The sequence below is a fragment of the Physeter macrocephalus genome, chromosome 2 (genome assembly GCF_002837175.3).
Source record: "Physeter macrocephalus isolate SW-GA chromosome 2, ASM283717v5, whole genome shotgun sequence".
In the NCBI taxonomy this organism is placed as follows: Eukaryota; Metazoa; Chordata; class Mammalia; order Artiodactyla; family Physeteridae; genus Physeter; species Physeter macrocephalus.
In genome coordinates this window covers 21,545,722-21,570,369 of record NC_041215.1, presented here as the reverse complement: position 1 = coordinate 21,570,369, position 24,648 = coordinate 21,545,722, and the positions used below count along the sequence as shown (strand labels likewise).

Sequence of the window (24,648 nt, the reverse complement as noted above, 5' to 3'; positions counted from 1 at the left end):
CTTCCCTGGTGGCGCAGTGGTTGAGAGTCTGCCTGCCGATGCAGGGGACACGGGTTCGTGCCCCGGTCCGGGAAGATCCCACATGCCTCAGAGCGGCTGGGCCCGTGAGCCATGGCCGCTGGGCCTGCGCGTCCGGAGCCGGAGCCTGTGCTCGGCAACGGGAGAGGCCACAGCAGTGAGAGGCCCGCGTACCGCAAAAAAAAAAAAAAAAAGAAATCACAGCCATGAGCAGACTATACACCGAAGCCTGGGAGGCCTCCTAGTGAATCTCTGAACCTAGGGTGGTCATGGGGACTGCTACAGACTGAAGGTTTGTGTTCCCCCAAAATTCACGTCAAAACCTAATCTCCAATGTGATGGTGTTTGGAGGTGGCCAGGAATGGGATTTGCCCTTATAAAAAGGACCCCAGAGAGCTCCCTGGACCCTTCTGCTGTGTGAGGACACAGTGAGAAGACGGACACCTACGAACCAGGAAGCAGACTCTCACCAGACACCGAATCTGCTGCTGTCTTGATCTTGGACTTTCAGCCTCCAGAACTGTGAGAAACAAAGGTCTGCTGTGTATAAGCCACACAGCTTACAGTTGCCCCAGCTGACTAAGACAGGGACTCCCAACACACCTAGCTTGAAACCATCAAATATTTAACACTTTACGATATTAATTTTTTTCTTTTTTTTTGTTTTTGTAGGAATTTTTTCGTTCTTTTTTAAAAAATTTTTTTGTTATATTACAATATTAATTTTTTAAATGTGCCATTGAGCACACATTATATGAGACAAAGAGCTTTGCACGCATTAGCTCATATATACTTATAATAACTCTGTAAAGCAGACATGATTAAAACGAGTTCACAGCAGAGGAAATGCAGAACAGTGAATTAATAACATCATGCCAGCTTGGCACACTTGCCCTTCTTTCACACACACCTGACAGTTGTTTTGCTAGTGTGACTGTTACTTCCCACTGTGATGAGGAGATAAGCTAGCTTCTGCCAGGCACTGCGGAGAGCAGCCAACAGAAGCATCCTATTCCATCCTTACATCTCACACTGCTTCTCCTGACAAAGCCCCGTGCCCATGCAAAAATGCTTTGTTTGAAGACCTGACCTCTGGCTCTTTCATTTAGTAAAATTTATTTAGGTTACAGTACTTGCAGGCACTAGGGCTACAGCACTAACAAAACAAAAATTCTGAACCACGTGGATCTTAAATTCTTTTGGAGGAAAGCAGTAAATAAGCAAATCAAATATAATTACTGAGGAAAATGTGGCAGAGCAAGGGGATTTGGAGGGGTATATATATGTATATATATATGGGGGGCAGAGATTTTCACGTGTGTGTATATACACGTTGATATCGCTATACATATATATGAATGGATGGCTGCAGGGCAGAGTAAGGGAGAACAGTAAAATAACCATTTGAGATAAGACTGCAAACTGGCACCTAAAAATCTAAGAAACAAATATATACATATATACACACATAATTATATATAATTATATATATCTTCACGTAATTCAACATACTCAACATATTGGTCATATTTGGAGAGTGGCAGAGGGGCCTGCCACTGGGGTTCTTGAAGTCCTTTTTTTTTTTTGGTACATGGGCCTCTCACTGTTGTGGCCTCTCCCGTTGCGGAGCACAGGCTCCGGACGCGCAGGCTCAGCAGCCATGGCTCACGGGCCCAGCCGCTCCGCGGCATGTGGGCTCTTCCCAGACTGGGGCACGAACCCGTGTCCCCCGTCGGCAGGCGGACTCTCAACCACTGCGCCACCAGGGAAGCCCTTGAAGTCTTTTAAGAAAGCTTGTTCTACATTTAGGGCTGAGTTTCATTTAACAGAGGATTACTTTTTTTCAATATTTCTGTCAACTGTACATATGTCACATGCATTTTCCTGCACTGATGTTATATAATACAACAGAAAACTCTAAAATCAATTCACGGGATTTACCTGTAATCATCTTAGAGTTGCTGAAAGCCATTTTATAATATTCAACAGTCATACATAAAAAAAACACTCTTACCAATGGGGAATAGATGGTAATGTGCATGACTGGATAAAGGAAAATGGACAAAAGAATATTCAAACGAGACCAAAGAACATATAAATGGTATGAAGTTCACTGTTTTCTCCAAGACAATTAGGTACAAATGAAGTGTGGACAGCTGACCTGACTCTCAGTCAACATTACCTTAGCAATCCAACCTGGAAAATGCACAAATGTGCAATACCAGGAGACACTTGTCTTAATGCCTAACTCAACAGCTGCACACGTATGACACCAACAGAACACAAAGATAATCGTACAATAAGATTCTGAACAAGATCTCAGGATAAAAATTCAACATAAAAATAAATTTCATTACCTTTCTAATTAATAGCAACAGCAAGTTGGAAAGTTCACTTTAAAAAGATAACACATACATAAACAAATGGGACCTAATGAAACTTAAAAGCTTTGCACAGCAAAGCAACCCATAAACAAGATGAAAAGACGATCCTCAGAATGGAAGAAAATATTTGCAAACGAAGCAACGGACAAAGGATTAATCTCCAAAATATACAAACAGCTCATGCAGCTCAATATCAAAAAAACAAACATAACAATCAAAAAATGGGCAGAAGACCTAAATAGACATTTCTCCAAAGAAAGGTTTCACATTACCCTAATTATTACTCCCTGTCTCTGACTGTGCAGACAACACTGTTACTGCTGAGCACCTGCTTTTCGCCTGGGAGTCAGGGCTTTGGGTCCCTGTTGTGCAGAGAATGCTCGCATGATCAGCTGTGAGCTGATAAAAACCCCCGGTGAACTGAGTCCCCAATGAGCCTCCGGTAGATGGTATTTCACATGCTGTCACAACTCATCGCTGGGGCTATCAGGTGTGTTATGTGCGACTCCACTGGGAAAGGACTCTTAAAAGCCTGCACCTGGTTTCCTTCAGATTTCTCCTCATGTGCCTTTCCCCTTTGTTGATTCTGCTGTGTGCGTTTGTTGTAACAAATCATAGTCATGACTCCAACTATACGCTGTCACGTGAGTCCTACCTGCAGGACCTAGGGGTGGTCTTGGGGACACCAGACACATTAGAACTGGGATTTGCTAGAGCAACCCCGATTCACTAAAATATAGCAAAAGCACTGTCTGGGAAGTGGGAGGGTGAAGGGGGAGGGGATGGCAAACCTTTGTGGCAGGGTAGCTATGGAGTCATCCGGGGTATGAAAGGGCAGCTGAGCTGCCTGGTGTGAGGCTAAAAGTTGAATGAGGTATGGGAATTCCCTGGCTGTCCAGTGGTTAGGACTCGGCGCTTTCACTGCTGGAGCCTGGGTTCCATCCCTGGTCGGGCAACTAAGATCCCACAAGCCGTGCCGGGGCCCAAAAAAAAAAAAAAAGTTGACTGAGGTAAAAATAAGCAATCCAACTCCAGGAGGGCCAGCTCACTGGATATACCAGCTGCCTGTGGCCATGGAGGCCAAGTGAGAAGAAAATAAAAGTTCAGCACAGGTGACACCTTTGATTTTTGCTCTCTCTTCCAGGCAGGAGAAGAAAGGGCCGGCAAGTTCCCAAAAGTGAGCTTTGGATAGGCAAAAAATGTTAAAAGATTGTACTGCATCAGGAGAAAAAAAGTTAAACCAGTTCCTAGAGCTGAAACATGTGACCTTACTTGGAAATAGGGTCTTTGCAGATGTAATCAATCTAAGATGAGGTCATTAGGATGGGCCCTAATCCAATGATGGGTGTCCACAGGAGATGGGGAAAATGCCATGTGAAGACAGAGCCACACAGAGAAGGCAGCAGAGGAAGAAGATGGACGTAGAGACTGGAATCATGCTGCCACAAGCAATGGAATGCCTGGGGATACAGAAGCTATAAGAGACAGGAAATGACCCGAGGACCCTAGAGAATTCTGAGGGAGCATGATACTGCCAACACCTTCATTTCAGACTTCAGCCTCCAGAAATGTGAGAGAACACCAACATTGTGGTAATTTGTTATGGCAGCCCTTGGAAATGAACACAAGGTTTGATTGCAATGAGGGAAAAAAAGGGGAGGAGAAATTTCTTTTTCTTTACTTAAAATGATTGTGTTTTGTGGCTACTGCACCTGCTTGGATGGTAAAAATGGATACTAATGGTATCTGCTTGTAATTTTATAAATGCTAGAGAGATCATCCCCATCAGGGCAAAGAAAAATGAGACACAGCTTCCTTGCTGTTTCCAACTGGTGCCTGGGTTGGAATTTGAACCCTAAGTATCAGAAACAAGATTAGGTCTCCATAAGTGATTTTTTACTGACTTTTACCCACTGGAGGTTCAAAAAGAGGTAAACAGGGACTTCCCTGGTGGTGCAGTGGTTAAGAATCTGCCTGCCAATGCAGGGGATACAGGTTCAAGCCCTGATCCATGAAGATCCCACATGCCGTGAAGCAACTAAGCCCACGAGCCACAACTACTGAGTCCACACGCCTAGAGCCTGTGCTCTGCAACAAGAGAAGCCACCGCAATGAGAAGCCCGCGCACGGCAATGAAGAGTAGCCCCTGCTCAATGCAACTAGAGAAAGCCCGCACGAAGTGATGAAGACCCAATGCAGCCAAAAATAAATAAATAACTACTGCAGCTCAATATCAAAAAAACAAACATAACAATCAAAAAATGGGCAGAAGACCTAAATAGACATTTCTCCAAAGAAGAAATACAGATGGCCAACAAATACATGAAAAGATGCTCAACATCACTAATTATCAGAGAAATGCAAGTAAAAACTACAATGAGGTATCACCTCACACCGGTCAGAATGGCCATCATCAAAAAATCTACAGGGCTTCCCTGGTGGCGCAGTGTTGAGAGTCCACCTGCCGATGCAGGGGACACAGGTTCGTGCCCCGGTCCGGGAAGATCCCACATGCCGCGGAGAGGCTAGGCCCGCGAGCCGTGGCCGCTGAGCCTGCGAGTCCGGAGCCTGTGCTCCGCAACGGGAGAGGTCACAACAGTGAGAGGCCCGCGTACTGCAAAAAAAAAAAAAAAAAAAAATCTACAAACAGGGTTTCCCTGGTGGCACAGTGGTTAAGAATCCGCCTGCCAATGCAGGGGACACAGATTCGAACCCTGGTCTGGGAAGATCCCACATGCCGCGGAGCAGCTAAGCCCATGTGCCACAACTACTGAGCTTGTGCTCTAGGGCCCGTGAGCCACAACTACTGAGCCCGCGCACCACAACGACTGAGCCCGCGAGCCACAACTACTGAAGCCCATGTGCCTAGAGCCCGTGCTCTGCAACAAGAGAAGCCACCGCAATGAGAAGCCCGCGCACGGCAATGAAGAGTAGCCCCTGCTCAATGCAACTAGAGAAAGCCCGCACGAAGTGATGAAGACCCAATGCAGCCAAAAATAAATAAATAACTAAATAAATGAATTTATTTTTTAAAAAAAGAGGTAAACAAAAAGACAGGCAATCTTTAAGTAAAGATATACTTTTGGAATTTTAGGTAGAAGTTTTCAGTTTGCTAAAAAGCTCTTTTGAAAACCTATTTCGGATGACCTTCAGAGGCTGATTGCCCAGCCAGGGGCTTAGCTGGGACTCTAAGGCAGACAAGACAAAAGGGCTTAGGACAGTCTCAATGCAGGGAGAAAGGTACCCAGTCCTGTTGACTTTGCTTTATTCTTGCAGTCAGAAATCACAGCCATGGGCTTCCCTGGTGGCGCAGTGGTTGAGAGTCTGCCTGCCGATGCAGGGGACACGGGTTCGTGCCCCGGTCCGGGAAGATCCCACATGCCTCAGAGCGGCTGGGCCATCGCCTGCCAATGCAGGGGACGCAGATTCGAACCCTGGTCTGGGAAGCTCTCACATGCCGTGGACCAACTAAGGCCATGCGCCACAACTACTGAGCCTGCCCTCTAGAGCCTGTGAGCCACAACTATTGAGCCTGTGAGCCACAACTACTGAAGCCCACGCACCTAGAGCCCATGCTCTACAACAAGAGAAGCCACTGCAATGAGAAGCCCATGCACCGCAATGAAGCGTAGCCCCCACTCGCCGCAACTAGAGAAAGCCCATGCACAGCAACAAAGATCCAACGCAGCCAAAAAAAAAATAATAATAATTAATTAATTATAAAAACACTTAACTTTGGGCTTCCCTGGTGGCGCAGTGGTTGAGAGTCCACCTGCCGATGCAGGGGATATGGGTTCGTGCCCTGGTCCGGGAAGGTCCCACATGCCGTGGAGCGGCTGGGCCCATGAGCCATGGCCGCTGAGCCTGTGCGTCCGGAGCCTATGCTCCACAACGGCAGAGGCCACAACAGTGAGAGGCCCGCATACCGCAAAAAAAAAAACAAAAAAAAAAAACACTTAACTTAAAAAAAAAATCTACAAACAATAAATGTGGAGAAAAGGGAACCCTCATGCACTGTTGGTGGGAATGTAAACTGATACAGCCACTATGCAGAACAGTATGGAGGTTCCTTAGAAAACCAAAAACAGAAGTACCATATGACCCAGCAATCCCATTACTGGGCATACACCCAGAGGAGATCATAATTCAAAAACACACATGCACCCCAATGTTCATTGCAGCACTATTTACAATAGCCAGGACATGGAAGCAACCTAAATGTAGAACATGTGGTACATATATACAATGGAATATTACTCAGCCACAAAAAAGAACGGAATTGGGTCATTTGTAGAGATGTGGATGGACCTAGAGACTGTCATACAAAGTGAAGTTAAGTCAGAAAGAGAAAAACAAATATTGTATATTAATGCATATATATTTGGAATCTAGAAAAATGGTATAGATGATCTTATTTGCAAAGCAGAAGTAGAGACACAGACAAAGAGAACAAACGTATGGATACCAAGGGAGAGGTCGGGGGGAAGAATTGGGAGAATGGGATTGACATATATACACTATTGATACTATGTATAAAATAGATAACTAATGAGAACCTACTGTATAGCACAGGGAACTCTACTCAGTGCTCTGTGGTGACCTAAATGGGAAGGAAATCCAAAAAAGAGGGGATATATGTATATCTATAGCTGATTCACTCTACTGTACAGTAGAAACTAACATAACATCGTAAAGCAACTATACTCCAATAAAAATTAATTTTAAAAAAGGGAAAAAAGATAACACATACAGCAGAAACTAACACAACATTGTTAATCAACTATACTCCAATAAAAATTATTACTTAAAAAAAAAAGATAACACAACTACTGAGCCCGCGCACCACAACGACTGAGCCCGCGAGCCACAACTACTGAAGCCCATGTGCCTAGAGCCCGTGCTCTGCAACAAGAGAAGCAACCGCAATGAGAAGCCCGCGCACTGCAATGAAGAGTAGCCCCTGCTCACCGCAACTAGAGAAAGCCCGCGCAAAGAAAGGAAGACCCAATGCAGCCAAAAATAAATAATTAATTTTTTTAAAAAAATCTACAAACAGGACTTCCCTGGTGGTGCAGTGGTTAAGAATCGCCTGCCAATGCAGGGGACGCAGATTCGAACCCTGGTCTGGGAAGATCCCACATGCCGCGGAGCAGCTAAGCCCATGTGCCACAACTACTGAGCTTGTGCTCTAGGGCCCGTGAGCCACAACTACTGAGCCCGCGCACCACAACGACTGAGCCCGCGAGCCACAACTACTGAAGCCCATGTGCCTAGAGCCCGTGCTCTGCAACAAGAGAAGCAACCGCAATGAGAAGCCCGCGCACTGCAATGAAGAGTAGCCCCTGCTCACCGCAACTAGAGAAAGCCCGCGCAAAGAAAGGAAGACCCAATGCAGCCAAAAATAAATAATTAATTTTTTTAAAAAAATCTACAAACAGGACTTCCCTGGTGGTGCAGTGGTTAAGAATCGCCTGCCAATGCAGGGGACGCAGATTCGAACCCTGGTCTGGGAAGATCCCACATGCCGCGGAGCAGCTAAGCCCATGTGCCACAACTACTGAGCTTGTGCTCTAGGGCCCGTGAGCCACAACTACTGAGCCCGCGCACCACAACGACTGAGCCCGCGAGCCACAACTACTGAAGCCCATGTGCCTAGAGCCCGTGCTCTGCAACAAGAGAAGCAACCGCAATGAGAAGCCCGCGCACTGCAATGAAGAGTAGCCCCTGCTCACCGCAACTAGAGAAAGCCCGCGCAAAGAAAGGAAGACCCAATGCAGCCAAAAATAAATAATTAATTTTTTTAAAAAAATCTACAAACAGGACTTCCCTGGTGGTGCAGTGGTTAAGAATCGCCTGCCAATGCAGGGGACGCAGATTCGAACCCTGGTCTGGGAAGATCCCACATGCCGCGGAGCAGCTAAGCCCATGTGCCACAACTACTGAGCTTGTGCTCTAGGGCCCGTGAGCCACAACTACTGAGCCCGCGCACCACAACGACTGAGCCCGCGAGCCACAACTACTGAAGCCCATGTGCCTAGAGCCCGTGCTCTGCAACAAGAGAAGCAACCGCAATGAGAAGCCCGCGCACTGCAATGAAGAGTAGCCCCTGCTCACCGCAACTAGAGAAAGCCCGCGCAAAGAAAGGAAGACCCAATGCAGCCAAAAATAAATAATTAATTTTTTTAAAAAAATCTACAAACAGGACTTCCCTGGTGGTGCAGTGGTTAAGAATCGCCTGCCAATGCAGGGGACGCAGATTCGAACCCTGGTCTGGGAAGCTCTCACATGCCGTGGACCAACTAAGGCCATGCGCCACAACTACTGAGCCTGCCCTCTAGAGCCTGTGAGCCACAACTATTGAGCCTGTGAGCCACAACTACTGAAGCCCACGCACCTAGAGCCCATGCTCTACAACAAGAGAAGCCACTGCAATGAGAAGCCCATGCACCGCAATGAAGCGTAGCCCCCACTCGCCGCAACTAGAGAAAGCCCATGCACAGCAACAAAGATCCAACGCAGCCAAAAAAAAAATAATAATAATTAATTAATTATAAAAACACTTAACTTTGGGCTTCCCTGGTGGCGCAGTGGTTGAGAGTCCACCTGCCGATGCAGGGGATATGGGTTCGTGCCCTGGTCCGGGAAGGTCCCACATGCCGTGGAGCGGCTGGGCCCATGAGCCATGGCCGCTGAGCCTGTGCGTCCGGAGCCTATGCTCCACAACGGCAGAGGCCACAACAGTGAGAGGCCCGCATACCGCAAAAAAACAAACAAAAAAAAAAAACACTTAACTTAAAAAAAAAATCTACAAACAATAAATGTGGAGAAAAGGGAACCCTCATGCACTGTTGGTGGGAATGTAAACTGATACAGCCACTATGCAGAACAGTATGGAGGTTCCTTAGATTAATTTTTTTAAAAAAATCTACAAACAGGACTTCCCTGGTGGTGCAGTGGTTAAGAATCGCCTGCCAATGCAGGGGACGCAGATTCGAACCCTGGTCTGGGAAGATCCCACATGCCGCGGAGCAGCTAAGCCCATGTGCCACAACTACTGAGCTTGTGCTCTAGGGCCCGTGAGCCACAACTACTGAGCCCGCGCACCACAACGACTGAGCCCGCGAGCCACAACTACTGAAGCCCATGTGCCTAGAGCCCGTGCTCTGCAACAAGAGAAGCAACCGCAATGAGAAGCCCGCGCACTGCAATGAAGAGTAGCCCCTGCTCACTGCAACTAGAGAAAGCCCGCGCAAAGAAAGGAAGACCCAATGCAGCCAAAAATAAATAATTAATTTTTTTAAAAAAATCTACAAACAGGACTTCCCTGGTGGTGCAGTGGTTAAGAATCGCCTGCCAATGCAGGGGACGCAGATTCGAACCCTGGTCTGGGAAGATCCCACATGCCGCGGAGCAGCTAAGCCCATGTGCCACAACTACTGAGCTTGTGCTCTAGGGCCCGTGAGCCACAACTACTGAGCCCGCGCACCACAACGACTGAGCCCGCGAGCCACAACTACTGAAGCCCATGTGCCTAGAGCCCGTGCTCTGCAACAAGAGAAGCAACCGCAATGAGAAGCCCGCGCACTGCAATGAAGAGTAGCCCCTGCTCACTGCAACTAGAGAAAGCCCGCGCAAAGAAAGGAAGACCCAATGCAGCCAAAAATAAATAATTAATTTTTTTAAAAAAATCTACAAACAGGACTTCCCTGGTGGTGCAGTGGTTAAGAATCGCCTGCCAATGCAGGGGACGCAGATTCGAACCCTGGTCTGGGAAGATCCCACATGCCGCGGAGCAGCTAAGCCCATGTGCCACAACTACTGAGCTTGTGCTCTAGGGCCCGTGAGCCACAACTACTGAGCCCGCGCACCACAACGACTGAGCCCGCGAGCCACAACTACTGAAGCCCATGTGCCTAGAGCCCGTGCTCTGCAACAAGAGAAGCAACCGCAATGAGAAGCCCGCGCACTGCAATGAAGAGTAGCCCCTGCTCACTGCAACTAGAGAAAGCCCGCGCAAAGAAAGGAAGACCCAATGCAGCCAAAAATAAATAATTAATTTTTTTAAAAAAATCTACAAACAGGACTTCCCTGGTGGTGCAGTGGTTAAGAATCGCCTGCCAATGCAGGGGACGCAGATTCGAACCCTGGTCTGGGAAGATCCCACATGCCGCGGAGCAGCTAAGCCCATGTGCCACAACTACTGAGCTTGTGCTCTAGGGCCCGTGAGCCACAACTACTGAGCCCGCGCACCACAACGACTGAGCCCGCGAGCCACAACTACTGAAGCCCATGTGCCTAGAGCCCGTGCTCTGCAACAAGAGAAGCAACCGCAATGAGAAGCCCGCGCACTGCAATGAAGAGTAGCCCCTGCTCACTGCAACTAGAGAAAGCCCGCGCAAAGAAAGGAAGACCCAATGCAGCCAAAAATAAATAATTAATTTTTTTAAAAAAATCTACAAACAGGACTTCCCTGGTGGTGCAGTGGTTAAGAATCGCCTGCCAATGCAGGGGACGCAGATTCGAACCCTGGTCTGGGAAGCTCTCACATGCCGTGGACCAACTAAGGCCATGCGCCACAACTACTGAGCCTGCCCTCTAGAGCCTGTGAGCCACAACTATTGAGCCTGTGAGCCACAACTACTGAAGCCCACGCACCTAGAGCCCATGCTCTACAACAAGAGAAGCCACTGCAATGAGAAGCCCATGCACCGCAATGAAGCGTAGCCCCCACTCGCCGCAACTAGAGAAAGCCCATGCACAGCAACAAAGATCCAACGCAGCCAAAAAAAAAATAATAATAATTAATTAATTATAAAAACACTTAACTTTGGGCTTCCCTGGTGGCGCAGTGGTTGAGAGTCCACCTGCCGATGCAGGGGATATGGGTTCGTGCCCTGGTCCGGGAAGGTCCCACATGCCGTGGAGCGGCTGGGCCCATGAGCCATGGCCGCTGAGCCTGTGCGTCCGGAGCCTATGCTCCACAACGGCAGAGGCCACAACAGTGAGAGGCCCGCATACCGCAAAAAAACAAACAAAAAAAAAAAACACTTAACTTAAAAAAAAAATCTACAAACAATAAATGTGGAGAAAAGGGAACCCTCATGCACTGTTGGTGGGAATGTAAACTGATACAGCCACTATGCAGAACAGTATGGAGGTTCCTTAGAAAACCAAAAACAGAAGTACCATATGACCCAGCAATCCCATTACTGGGCATACACCCAGAGGAGATCATAATTCAAAAACACACATGCACCCCAATGTTCATTGCAGCACTATTTACAATAGCCAGGACATGGAAGCAACCTAAATGTAGAACATGTGGTACATATATACAATGGAATATTACTCAGCCACAAAAAAGAACGGAATTGGGTCATTTGTAGAGATGTGGATGGACCTAGAGACTGTCATACAAAGTGAAGTTAAGTCAGAAAGAGAAAAACAAATATTGTATATTAATGCATATATATTTGGAATCTAGAAAAATGGTATAGATGATCTTATTTGCAAAGCAGAAGTAGAGACACAGACAAAGAGAACAAACGTATGGATACCAAGGGAGAGGTCGGGGGGAAGAATTGGGAGAATGGGATTGACATATATACACTATTGATACTATGTATAAAATAGATAACTAATGAGAACCTACTGTATAGCACAGGGAACTCTACTCAGTGCTCTGTGGTGACCTAAATGGGAAGGAAATCCAAAAAAGAGGGGATATATGTATATCTATAGCTGATTCACTCTACTGTACAGTAGAAACTAACATAACATCGTAAAGCAACTATACTCCAATAAAAATTAATTTTAAAAAAGGGAAAAGATAACACATACAGCAGAAACTAACACAACATTGTTAATCAACTATACTCCAATAAAAATTATTACTTAAAAAAAAAAGATAACACATATCATGGTAAAAACCAAATTGAAGTAGTACAAAATCAGTTTAATGAAGGCTATAAAAAGAACCTAACAAAAATTTTAAAACATGAAGGATAATAACAAAGCAAAATGAAATAAATGACAAGATGTCACATGTTCTTAAAAAGAAATCAGTGTTACCAAGGTATCAACCCTCCCAAGGCAGAGTCTTTATAAGATTCCATAAAATTGCCAAACCAGATGTTTTTTAGGATTTGACAAATACTAACTTTACACACAAATGCCCCCAAACAGGCAAAATATTCGAAGTACCAGGCAGGAATCCGTCTATCACACTGCAAGGGTTTTAAAGCAGCAGCAGCTCCTGACAGGACGGAATTGGCAAAGGAATGGACGACTAAATCTACAGAAAGGAACAGAGCCCGAAGCAGGCCTGTGTCTATGGGGAGGGGGAGACCTGATTCACCACAGGGTACCCACGGGGAGCCAAGGAGAAATGATAGACACTTCCACACATGGGACAGGACAAACTGGTATCTAAGTAACATCCGTGTATTCCCACCTCTTCCATGGACAATAACTAATTTACTGCAGATTTAACCAAAGTGTGTAGCAGATAATAAAAAAACAACAGTATCACCTACTGTCACAAATTAAATAACTGGTATTTTTGGTGAATCTTTAAAATTCACCAATGTCACCTACCACACTATGTGGTACTGTATTCACTTCTCTGCAGCTGTACAGGAAGGGACAGACCTGACAAACTTACTACAGACAGGAGATTTTAAAAGAATGTTTAACAAACGTAATGTATGACATTTTCTTTTTTTCCTGAAACTCACCCCTTTGAAAGTATTTTACCTTATATTTCCTGCTGTACTAATTCAATGTATTTTACACTTGCTGAAAATCTGAGGTTCCAATAAGTGAATACATCTTTTCAAGGTGAAAAACCCACGGAGGGGTTGTGCTGAACTGGTACCCAGACACAGATGACTCAGGGTCAAGTGCAGCCACGCTACCACGAGGAGCACCCCTCCCCCACTGCTCACTAACGTGCTCCCTGAACAAAGGACACTGGCTGTGTCCCCGCTGTGTCGCCAGTGCATTTGGCTTGGTGGGTGGGAGGGGGTGAGGGGTGCTGCCCCACCTCACAGTGGGCTTTCCTTGACCTTTGCGTTAGTTTTTCTCCCTTGTGTGGTTCTTGAGAACCCAGGGGGCAGGAATCATTTCCGTCTTTTCCCCTCAGGCGTCCGGTCAGCTGACAAGTAGTGTCCCTCCAGGGAATGAGAACTGGGGCTGGGGTCATTTAGGACGGAGGACCTACCAAGGGACGCCCTCCCAGCCCAGGGCCCCCAAGCAGGTCTCCCCAGGATCCCCGCCCGCCCCCGCAGGCTGTCGACTGGGAGGAGCCGACCAGGGGCTGATGTTCCCGGACCCCCGGGAGGAGGGCAGTTGTGCACATCTAGGTCACCCAGATAATCCTGAGACACCGGCCCCACAAGCGAGGACCGGCCAGGACGCCGGGACCGCACCCCGCGACCGCTTCCAGCCTGTTCCGGACGGTTCCTAACAGCCCCTCCCGGTCTCAGGCCCCGGTCCCGCGGACTCACCATCTCCGCCGGGTTGCCGGCTCTCCCAGGCGTCCTTGCCGCGGGCCGCGAAGGTGAGAGGTACGGGCACCGGACACCTGGGCCCGCGCGGCGCAGGTGCGCAGGAGTGCCACCGCTGGCTGAGAACTACCCGCTCACGGGCTGGGAGCGTGCTCTGACTGGACGGTGCTCCTGGCACTCTCTTCCACCTGGCTCTTGATTGGGAGATGCTTCGCGCCCCACCGTCCTGATTGGACACTGCTTCGGGCATTGCTACTGCCCGGGCCCCTGACTGGACGGTTTCCCGAGGCCCGCCCCCTGACTGGACGGTTTCCCGAGACCCGCCCTGGAGCCCCTGATTGGACAGTTCTCTGGGCCGGGCCCGTGAGCGCCTGATTGTTCTCCGGGCACCGCCCCGGGAATGTAAACTGATACAGCCACTATGCAGAACAGTATGGAGGTTCCTTAGAAAACCAAAAACAGAAGTACCATATGACCCAGCAATCCCATTACTGGGCATACACCCAGAGGAGATCATCCCGAGGCCCGCCCCCTGACTGGACGGTTTCCCGAGACCCGCCCTGGAGCCCCTGATTGGACAGTTCTCTGGGCCGGGCCCGTGAGCGCCTGATTGTTCTCCGGGCACCGCCCCGTCGCATCTGATTGGACATTCCTCCCAGGCCCGCCCCCTGGTTATTGATTGACAGGCCTTCGCGACACACTGTGGACCGACCCGCCCGCGCGGGACGTGGGCTCCGAGCAGAGCCCGCTCTCGGGCGGTCGAACCCGGCGTCCTCCCGCAGTTCGGCGGCCCCTCCTTGTCCTCTTCCTGGACCGGGAAGTCCTGATTCAGTTTCCACGCGGAGCGCCCCTTGTCCGGAGCCGGGACCGGACAGGATGGGACGGGGGAAGGAGCGGGTCTAGTGACCTCCGGGGTCAGGAGTCGGCCCGGGGGCGAGGTCACCGTGGAAAAATATATGTTTAAGAACGAAGGCTCTCAGTGACGTCACATTCTGCCTGTCAGCGTCTGGCTTGATTTTGACGTGTGACCCTTGACACGGGGAGGCCCCACCCTTCGTCCCCGCCCCCACCACTGGGGCTTGAGATCAGCACCCGAAGGCCCAGGGACCTTTCCCCCGTGGGAAGTCAGACCCGGCGGCCTCAGCCCCGCGCAGGACTGGTCTCAGCACATCCACAGGTGTGAGATGCCACAGTTCTCAGGTGTGCATTTTACACTACAAGGAAATTTATGTCTGATCAGGTTTTTAGTGCATCCCCAGGGAATTTTGAAAACGACAAGAGTCTGGTATTTCATAACAGTATGAAGGTACTTAATACCACTTTAAAAAAAAAATAATTAGAAACACTTTAAATTCCTAGCCTCTTGGCGACCCTTAAGTATCAGAGCCATCCAAGCACGTTGGCCTTCGAATCTTCTCAGCAAGAGTGGATGATCACACAACTCTTTAAGGTAAATCAAAATTAGATGAAGGTTATTTCTTGGTGCGACTTTTTCTGTCGTGAGCTTCCTTTACCCAGCAATGGTGTAAATAGCATCAAATTGAATGAAAAGTTTGTTAAATACAGCCATAAATAATTATAATAAATATATATCAAGTAACTTTACAGCACACATTTTTTAGGGCCAAGGTTTGGATCAGTCTGGACCTCAATGTGCTCTCTGGGAGAAGCAGTCCTGTTACAAGCTGTACATTCAGAAATGGGTAAGATAGGGGAACTCCCTGGTGGTCCAGTGGTTAGGATTCAGGGCTTCCAAAGCAGGGGGCACCGGTTCTATCCCTGGTTGGGGAGCTAAGATCCCTAAAGCTGTGCGGTGCGGCCAAAATTAAAATGGTTAAGATGGTAAAAATATAAATAAATAAGTACATGGTAAATTTCATGTGATGTGTATTTTGCCACAGTATTTTTTTAAACGGTTTTGTTTTTTTTTTTAAGGCTGTGAGATCCTTGAGACAATTGAATTTCTACTTTTATTTTTTTTGGCTGCGTTGGGTCTTTGTAGCTGCGCGCGGGCTTTCTCTAGTTGCAGCGAGCAGGGGCTACTCTTCGTTGTGGTGCGTGGGCTTCTCATTGCTGTGGCTTCTCGTTGCGGAGCACGGGCTCTAGAGCACAGGCTCAGTAGTTGTGGCGCGTGGGCGTAGTTGCTCCGCGGCCTGTGGGATCTCCCCACTCCAGTGATGTAACACGTGTCCCTTGCATTGGCAGGGGGATTCTCAACCACTGCGCCACCAGGAAAGTCCCTGAATTCCTACTTTAACTTATATAAAACAACAACAAAAAAAGCTTATATAAATTTAGGATGGACCTAAGACCTCTTAATACACTTACTAGATGGGGGCTAAACACCTACTGCATTTAATATGCCTGCTTCTTTTAGAAAACATTCTCTCATTTGACGTTAAGCGGATGCCCAAACTCTGATATCGTTTGTCATTTTATTTACAGACAGAACTTTAAAAATTCCTTTTTTAGGAATTCCCTGGCAGTCCAGTGGTTAGGACTCCGAGCTCTCACTGCCGAGGGCCTGGGTTCAATCCCCGGTCGGAGAACTAAAAATCCCACAAACCGTGGGGCATAGCCAAAAAAATAAATAAATAAAATAAAAATTTCTTTTTTACGGTTTTCAAAAAGGTTTTAGATGCTTTCATAAAAATGAGTGTTTAGAGAATTAACATATAAAAAAGCTTCAAGGCAAAAATAAGTTACTCATTGGATTTATAAACTATTAAAGATAAAATATATACTTTAAAAAATATGGGTTAATAGTGCATGCCGAGTTTCAATAAATCAGCATGGAATTTAGAAGTCTGCCTTAAGATTGGGTCCTGGCATGGCCCTCAAGCACTCCTGTCTGTTTGCCATGTGTTCAGAGATCCATCCTGTGAGCCTCACACATAAAGAACACATCATTTCATGTAGTAAGGTGAAAAATGAGGCTGGTTTCTGAATTCTTTACCAAACACCCATTGCCACAAGAGAGCAGAGGAACACGCGTGGCCATCTGAGGGAAAGGAGGGGCGATGCAAGATATTTAGGCCACGCTGGGATATTATTCATGCACAGAGGTAACAAAGACATCCTCAACCACGCAAGGAATGAGAGGGGCCAATCCCTCTCCCTCCTCCAGATTCCATCCACCCTCCAGTTGGCAGAAGCTGCTGGCAAAGCAGAAATGCGGTTTGCAGTGTTTTCACCCACATCACAAAGCAAAGTGTTTGTGGGTTGGTTCAGCCCATAGAATTAAAGGTCCCCAAAGATGTCCACATCCTAATCACTGGAACTTGTGACTGTCACCTTAGGTGGCAAAAGGGACATTGCAGGTGGGATTAAGGCCCCTGAGACGGGGATGACCCTGGATTCCCCGTGGCGGCCCAGCATCATCACAGGGTCCTTATAAGAGGGAGGCGGGAGGGTCAGAGGCAGAGAGAGATGGGAGATGCTGCGCTGCTGGCTGTGAGGATGCAGGAGGGGCCGCGAGCCAGGGATGCGGCGCCTCTAGAAGCTGGAAAAGGCGGGAACCGATGCTGCCCTGGAGCCTCTGGAAGGACCAGCCCTGCCCACACCTTGAATTTGGACTTCTGCCCTGCAGAACTGTGATAAGAATAAACTGGCTACGGGCTTCCCTGGTGGCACGGTGGTTGGGACTCAGCGCTTTCACTGCCAAGGGCCTGTGTTCGATCCCTGGTGGGGGAACTGAGATCCCGCATGCAGTGCAGCACGGCCAAAAGGAAAAAAAGGGGGAGTTCTCAACCAACGTCCAGAGGAGGAAGTTCAGATGGAGCAGAACCCAGAAGTCAGACTCCACTAGTGCCTGGTGGGTACCTGTCTCTGGCTTACAGCCCAAGGACAGACAGACGCTGGGCCCGCGGTAAACGCAGCACGGACCACCAGCACGCAGGTCGGCCGGGAATGCTTTCCGCATTTCTTGCTGAACTGGTGATTCTAACTTCTGGATCCGTGAGTATGACCTTCCCACTTGAGAAGATCCTCCTGCTTCTTCGTGATTGTCCTGCTCCAGGGTCATGCGATGGAGGGTCTATTACTGACTTTTCCTGGACAACCTCACAGGGTGGTCACGAGGGCTCATGAGTTCACGTGGGTTGTGGCCTCTACTGCCCACAGAGCCAGAGAGCCTAGAAGCCACACCGAGCAATCTGCCTGACCCGGGAGACCCTCACCCCAAACCTGAGGTCTGTAGATAGTGGTTCTTTGGTGCCATGAGTTGGAGTTCCACATCACAAAGCACAGAGGGGTAAGGAGTGGGGTTTGCTACCTGCCCCAGACTCACCTGCTCCCTGAAATACTCGGGGAGAGCCGAGTTTGGGGAAGGGAGGATGAAGGGGTGGGAGATGACAGATGCATGGTACCTGGCTGGCTGGGCTGCTGGCTGTCCTGAGAAGGAAAAGCTACCTGTGGAATTTGACAGTCACAGACCTGACCTCAGGAAAGTGGGTGTGTTGGAGTGCTGGATCCCCTGGCAGGTTTGGGCCATTTGGGCTAAAATGAGGGGATTTAAAAAAAAAAAAAAAAAAAAAGCAAGTACTGGTGATGCCTTTGGTCTTTTCCCTCTTCCAGGAGCAAGGGCTCAGACATTCCCAGAGGGGGTGGCGTGGAGGCGGACAAAACATATTCAATGTCCCCGTTGTCTGTTCCTCCTAGCAGAAAAAACCAGCCATTTTCCCCCAGTGGCTGCAGCTGCTACAACCGCCCCCAGGGCCCCCTGCATTCCAGCTTGCGGCTTTAATGTTAACCTCGCAATTGCTGAAACACTGCAAGGGTTGAGTGAATTTGCAAAGGAAAAAAATGTCAATGGCTCTGTATTGTATGGCTCTTAACATAGGATGCATAATAAAAAATTAGTGTGAAATATTGGTTTGCATTTATTAAATACAATATATTTATATTATGACAATTATAAGCATTATAGTATTATTATAATCCATTATTCTGATTATTATAATAAATGATATAAATATATCATTATAATTTCATAACAAAGAGATCATTCCAATCAGGGAAAGGTGGGAAAAAAAGTCTTAGTGGGACACAGCTTCTTTGCCTTTTGCAAAGCTCTCGGCTGAAACCTGACCGTGTCCATGTGGGCCGTTTCAGCCAGGCTGACCTAAGAGCGGGTCCAGGCGCAAAAACCAGGACTTCGACTCAAGGACCAGAGCAGATCCAGGACACCTGACCAAGGTTTCTAACAATGAGAATCTCACGGATGCTGAGGGGACCATCTGGGAGACTTACAAATGTCCACGAGAAAGGGCTTGTTTCCCTAAGGGACCTGAAACCGAACTGTGGATCAGCCCTGTTTTTCTGATGTGGAGAATAATTATGCTCAGTGAAATAAGCCAGACACAGAAGGACAAATACTGTCTGATTCCACTTATGTGAGGTCCCTAGAGGAGTGAAATCCACAGAGACAGGAAGTACATGGTGGGGGCCAGGGGCTGGGGAGTCAGTGTTTCATGGGAACACAGTTTCAGTTTGGGAAGATGAGAAAGTTCTGGAGATGGATGGTGGGGATGGCTGCACGACAGTGTGAATGTACTTAAAGCCACTGAGCTGTGCACTTAAAAATGGTTAAAATGGTAAACTTTATATGTATTTAACCACAATAAAATTTTTTTTGAAAGAGGAAAAATGGTTAATATGATAAATTTAATGTTATGTGTATTTCACCACAATTTTTTTTATTGGAAGGGAAAAAAGGGTATATGCAAGTCAGGGCCTGTGCTGTTTCCGGCATGTGGGATCTTCCCGGACCGGGGCACGAACCTGTGTTCCCTGCATCGGCAGGCGGACTCTCAACCACTGCGCCACTAGGGAAGCCCTCACCACAATTTTTAAAAATATAAATGTTTTGGACTTCCCTGGTGTCACAGTGGTTAAGAATCCGCCTGCCAATGCAGGGGACACGGGTTCGAGCCCTGGTCAGGGAAGATCCCACATGCTGTGGAGCAACTAAGCCCATGTGCCACCACTACTGAGCCTGCGCTCTAGAGCCCACAAGCCACAACTACTGAGCCCACGTGCCACAACTACTGAAGCCCGTGCGCCTGGAGCCCGTGCTCCCCAACAAAGAGAAGCCAGATCAATGAGAAGCCCGGGCACCGCAACGAAGAGTAGCCCCCACTCGCTGCAACCAGAGAAAGCCCACGCACAGCAACGAAGACCCAACTCAGCCAAAAATAAATAAATAAAATAAATATATTTTTAAAAAAAAAATATATATATATAAATGTTTTAAAGAGGATGGCACCTTGGGGGGGTGCCCTCCCTGCCCTATGGGGGAAACTGCAGGGTCTTCAGGTGGTGCAGAGATGCTCCAGGCCCTGGGAAGGAAGCACAGCCCTCCTCTGGGGATACAGTGTGCCTCTCCCTACACTTAGGAGGAGCCTGAGTGCCTGGACCCAGACGCTCATGGTGAATTCTCCCACCTTTCCCACAAAGCAAGGGCACTCCGCTTCTGACAGGTGTGTTCCCTCTGGACATACTGGGTGCCTTTCGGGGGAAGAGGAAACCCCACTGGGGCCAGGGGAGCAGGCACCCAGCAGCCATCCTCTCCACCCTCCTGGGCAAAAGCAGCTTCCCGGGCAGGAAGGGCTGCGGGAGAGGAAAGGCAGAGTGAAGACCAGACCCAGCCTGTCCCCAGACCCCAGAATCCCCTCCACCACTTGAGATGACCCCCGCCACAGAGGATGGTCATGGAAGCCAGGACAGGCCAGGGGCCTTAATGGCTCCATTTTCTGGATGAAGATACAGAAGGTCTTGGAAGCACACAAGTTCTACTGTGAAGCGCTCTGTATTAGCATCCCGGGGCGGCTGTAACAAATGACCACACACTGGGGGGCTTAAAACATCAGAAATTTATTTTCTCTCAGTTCTGGAGGCCAGAAGCCTGAGATTCAGGTGTGGCAGAGCCATGCCCCCTCTGAAGGCTCCAGGGCAGGGTCCTTCCTGCCTCTTCCAGCTTCTGGGGGCTCCAGGCATCCTTGACTTGTGGCCCCATCACTCCAGTCTCTGCCTCCCCTTCTTCTCTCTGTCTCTGTGTGTCTCTCTCCTCTTCTTATAAGGACACCAGCCACTGGCTTAGGGACCCCCCCCCTCCACCCACCCCACTCCAGGATGACCTCATCTTAACTAATGACATCTACAAAGACTGTTTCCAAAAAAAGGTCACATTCTGAGTTTCTGGGTAGACGTGAATTTCGGGGCACGGGACACAATTCAACCCAGTAGGACCTCCCAGGCCCACGTTTTGGAAGGCTCAGTTCAGACCCCCCATCCCCAGGCTCTGCATCAATCAGATTCACCTCTCCCTCCCCACAGCCGAATCCCTCTCTGCCCTCCTTTCTTCGGCCAAACTGCCCAAACTGCTCTGTGCTATAGCAGGAAGGATCTAGATGGGCCCGCCCAGCCTTATGATGAAGCAGGAGCACGTGGCCCTGAATGCCCTGGGGAATTCTGAGCTCTCCACATACCCAGGGGAGCCCCTGCCTTCCACCGGGAGAGCTCCAGGTGGATCTGGGCTGTGCTGATTCTGGAATTCTCCACAGTGACAGGACTCTGTCCTTGACCAAACGTTAGGCCCCTCTGATCTCTCGTCCCAACTAGGCTTTGACCTTTGGGCTCCCGAGTTTGTCTCTGCATTGCACAGTTTTGGCAAAAACCCTGCTAAGTGACTTCAGCGAGAAGCCCTGCCCTCTGTTTCTATAGTTATATGAGCTGCCACCGATAGGGAGGCTGGGCGGTGGCTACATGGGACTCTGCCCTGTCTTTGCAACTTCTTATGAGTCCGTAATTTGTTAAAAATTTAAAGTTTTAAACAATAGTAGTCTCCCCCCACCAAAAAAGAATTTCATGGGAAAGGTTGATTAGGGAAAAAAATGCCTTAAAAGGGGCTGATAATTTTTTTAAAAGGCTAAGAACACTGCCCAAAGGGAAGCTGTGTGAAGGTACATGGGAACTCTCCGTACCACCCTGGCAATAGACACTTCCAAAAAAAAAAAAAGAAGGGACTTCCCTGGCGGTCCAGTGGTTAGGACTCGGCGCTCTCACTGCGAGGGCCTGAGTTTGATCCCTGGTCAGGGAACTAGGATCCCACAATTGACACTTCTCTAAAGACAACATACAAATGGCTAATAAGCACATGAAAAGATGCTCATGGTCACCAGTCATCAGCGAAATGCAAATCAAACCCACATTGAGATAGCATCTCATCTCCCCACCAGGATGGTTAGGATCAAAAAGACAGACAAGTAAAGCAACTAGACTCCAAAATAAATAAATAAATACATACATACATACATACATACAAAGAGAGGTGTAATAAGAAAATGTAAAGAGCTCACACACAAAGAAATAAAATTGCACTATAACAAAATTTTAATAGCACATTACCCCTTTGTCTAAAACAACAACAACAAAAAACCTCAAAAGAAAGACAATAATGAGTGTTGCCAAGGATGGGGCACCCTCACCCATTGCTAGTGAGAATGTAAAATGGTGCAGCCACTGTGAAAAACAGTCTGGTAGTTCCTCAAATGGTTAGAGTTGCCAAAAGACCCAGTTCCACTTCTAGGTATCTACTCAAAAGAAAAGAAAAATAAAACACATCCACACGAAAACCTGTACACCCATGTTCACAGCAGCATAACCCACAACAGGTGAAAGGTGGAAGCAACCCAAATGTCCATCAAGTGAGGAATGGATAATCGCCATAAGGCACATCCACACAGTGAAAGATTATTCGGCCATAAGGAGTGAAGCACTGACACTTGCTACAACGTGGATGGACCTTGAGAACATGACACTCTGTGAGAGAAGCCAGACACAGAAGGACACACAGGGTGTGATTCCATTGATGGGAAATGTCCAGAACAGGCCAATCTACAGACAGAGAGAGTGGGTTCCTGGTTGTCAGGGGCTGGGGAGGGGGAAGGGAATGGCTGTTGATGGGGACGGGGTTTCTTTTTGGGGTGATGGAATGCTCCAGAGTTAGACATAATCTAACTATACATACACACACACACACACACGTGTAAATATACAGCAAAAAACCAGCAAGGATAGACACCAAACGATATCATGGTTACCTCCAGCAAGGACCTGGAATTACAAAAAGTATCAAGGAAAACGTGGTGTGCAGTCAGCTTCTCAAAATAAAATCGAGATAAAATAGAAAAGTTTACAAATCTAAAAATAACGGCAGCTTTCGCTGAGCTTCCGAGATGAGGGACCAGAGGGGATCTGATGCAAATTCTCTTCCCGAGAGCTGGCTCTGACTCATTCCACGTGGGTGGTGGAACTGTGGGTGCACAATGCTGTGCCGAGCCATGACCCCAAACTGCACCAGATGCACCTCGAGGACACAGAATACTTTACCCAGGGGGAACATCTGCTGCTAAGACTATCATGGGCTGAATCACATCCCCTAAAAGATATGCTCCAGTCCTGACCCCCAGTAGCTGTGAATGGGAACTTATTTGCAAACAGGCTCTTTGCTGATGTAATTAGTTAAGATGAGGTCATACTGGGGCAGAGAGTGTCCTAATGCGATATGACTGGTGTCCTTAAAAGAGAGACAGACACACAGGGAGAAGGCCATGTGACTACAGAGGCAGAGATTGGAGTGATGCATGACGGCCACCACCAGAGGCTGGAAGAGGCAGGAAGGACCCTCCCCTGGAGCCTTCAGAGGGAGCAGAGCCCTGTGACACCCTGATCTCTCTGCTCTTGGGACTTTAAATTGCAGCTAATGGCAATGGGTCCAGGACCCCCTGTCCTTTCCTAGGTCTTCTAGACCAATCCTCTCCCACCCTTGGGTGGTTCGCAGGACCCTCCTTCCCTCGTGGCTGATGTCAGTGATCCCGTTGGACCCTCATTCACCCAGGCCTGTGGCACCTGGTTCAGGGTCTTCCCTTTCAGTTTTCAAACCACTGAAACTCATCCTTTCTCCACAAGAAAGGGCTGATGACGACTTCCTGGCAGGGAAAAGTGCAATCAACCCCAGGGAAGGGGAGAGGTCTGTGAGCTTGTTGCTGGGACACTGGCAGAATGGTCAGCTCATTACTGAGCAGGTGTGTCGGGAATCAATGGAGTGGACTCTTGATACCTTATCACTAGAATCACAATGCTAAGGTGTAAGACCCCTTGGCACGGGAGATCTGGGTCTGGATCGTTCTCTAAGGGTCCATCCTGGGCGCTGTAGGGTGTTGAGCAGCATCCCTGGCCCCCACCCACTCAATGTCAGGAGGCCCCCCCAGTCATGATAACCACAGATGTCCCCAAACACCGCCCCGTGTCCGCCGGGCCGCAGAACCACCCCAGGTGAGAACCCGTGGGTTAGCCCAAGTGCCCAATGAGTCTACACCCCGGATTCCGGGCGTTCGGTTTACCTCGTTTCCCTGTAACGTCCGGCCTCTGGAAACTCCATTTACTTCACGACAGAGTTTGCCCCAAGGACCTGTCATCCAGGGGCACTTCCAAGGGGCAGGGCTCGGACTTTGCCATTCTGGGTGCTGGGCGGCCTCGGGCAAGCTGCTCGACCTCTCTGCCTCTCTTTTGCCGCCTACAGAGTGACGGGTGGAGCAAACCCAAGGGGAACACCCCAGGCCACCCCTCCCACCCGGGACCCCGCCCCAGACCCCGTCCAAACCCCCGCCCGCCTAACTATCCGCACAGAAGCGGGGGCCAGGCTCTGGGTCTGCATCCCAGCGCGGCTGCGCGGGCCG

At 48.6% G+C, this 24,648-nt stretch overlaps 1 protein-coding gene across 1 annotated transcript in view; it reads right to left on the bottom strand.

Moving 5' to 3' along the window:
- The window catches only part of LOC102990634 (zinc finger protein 555), a 36,767-nt gene extending 12,329 nt beyond the window's left edge, over positions 1–24,438 (bottom strand). The window contains 1 exon segment of the mRNA XM_007109278.4: positions 24,313–24,438. Coding sequence (XP_007109340.2) covers positions 24,313–24,387 — 75 coding nt within the window. The 5' untranslated portion in view covers positions 24,388–24,438.
- Between the last annotated feature and the right edge of the window lie 210 nt (positions 24,439–24,648).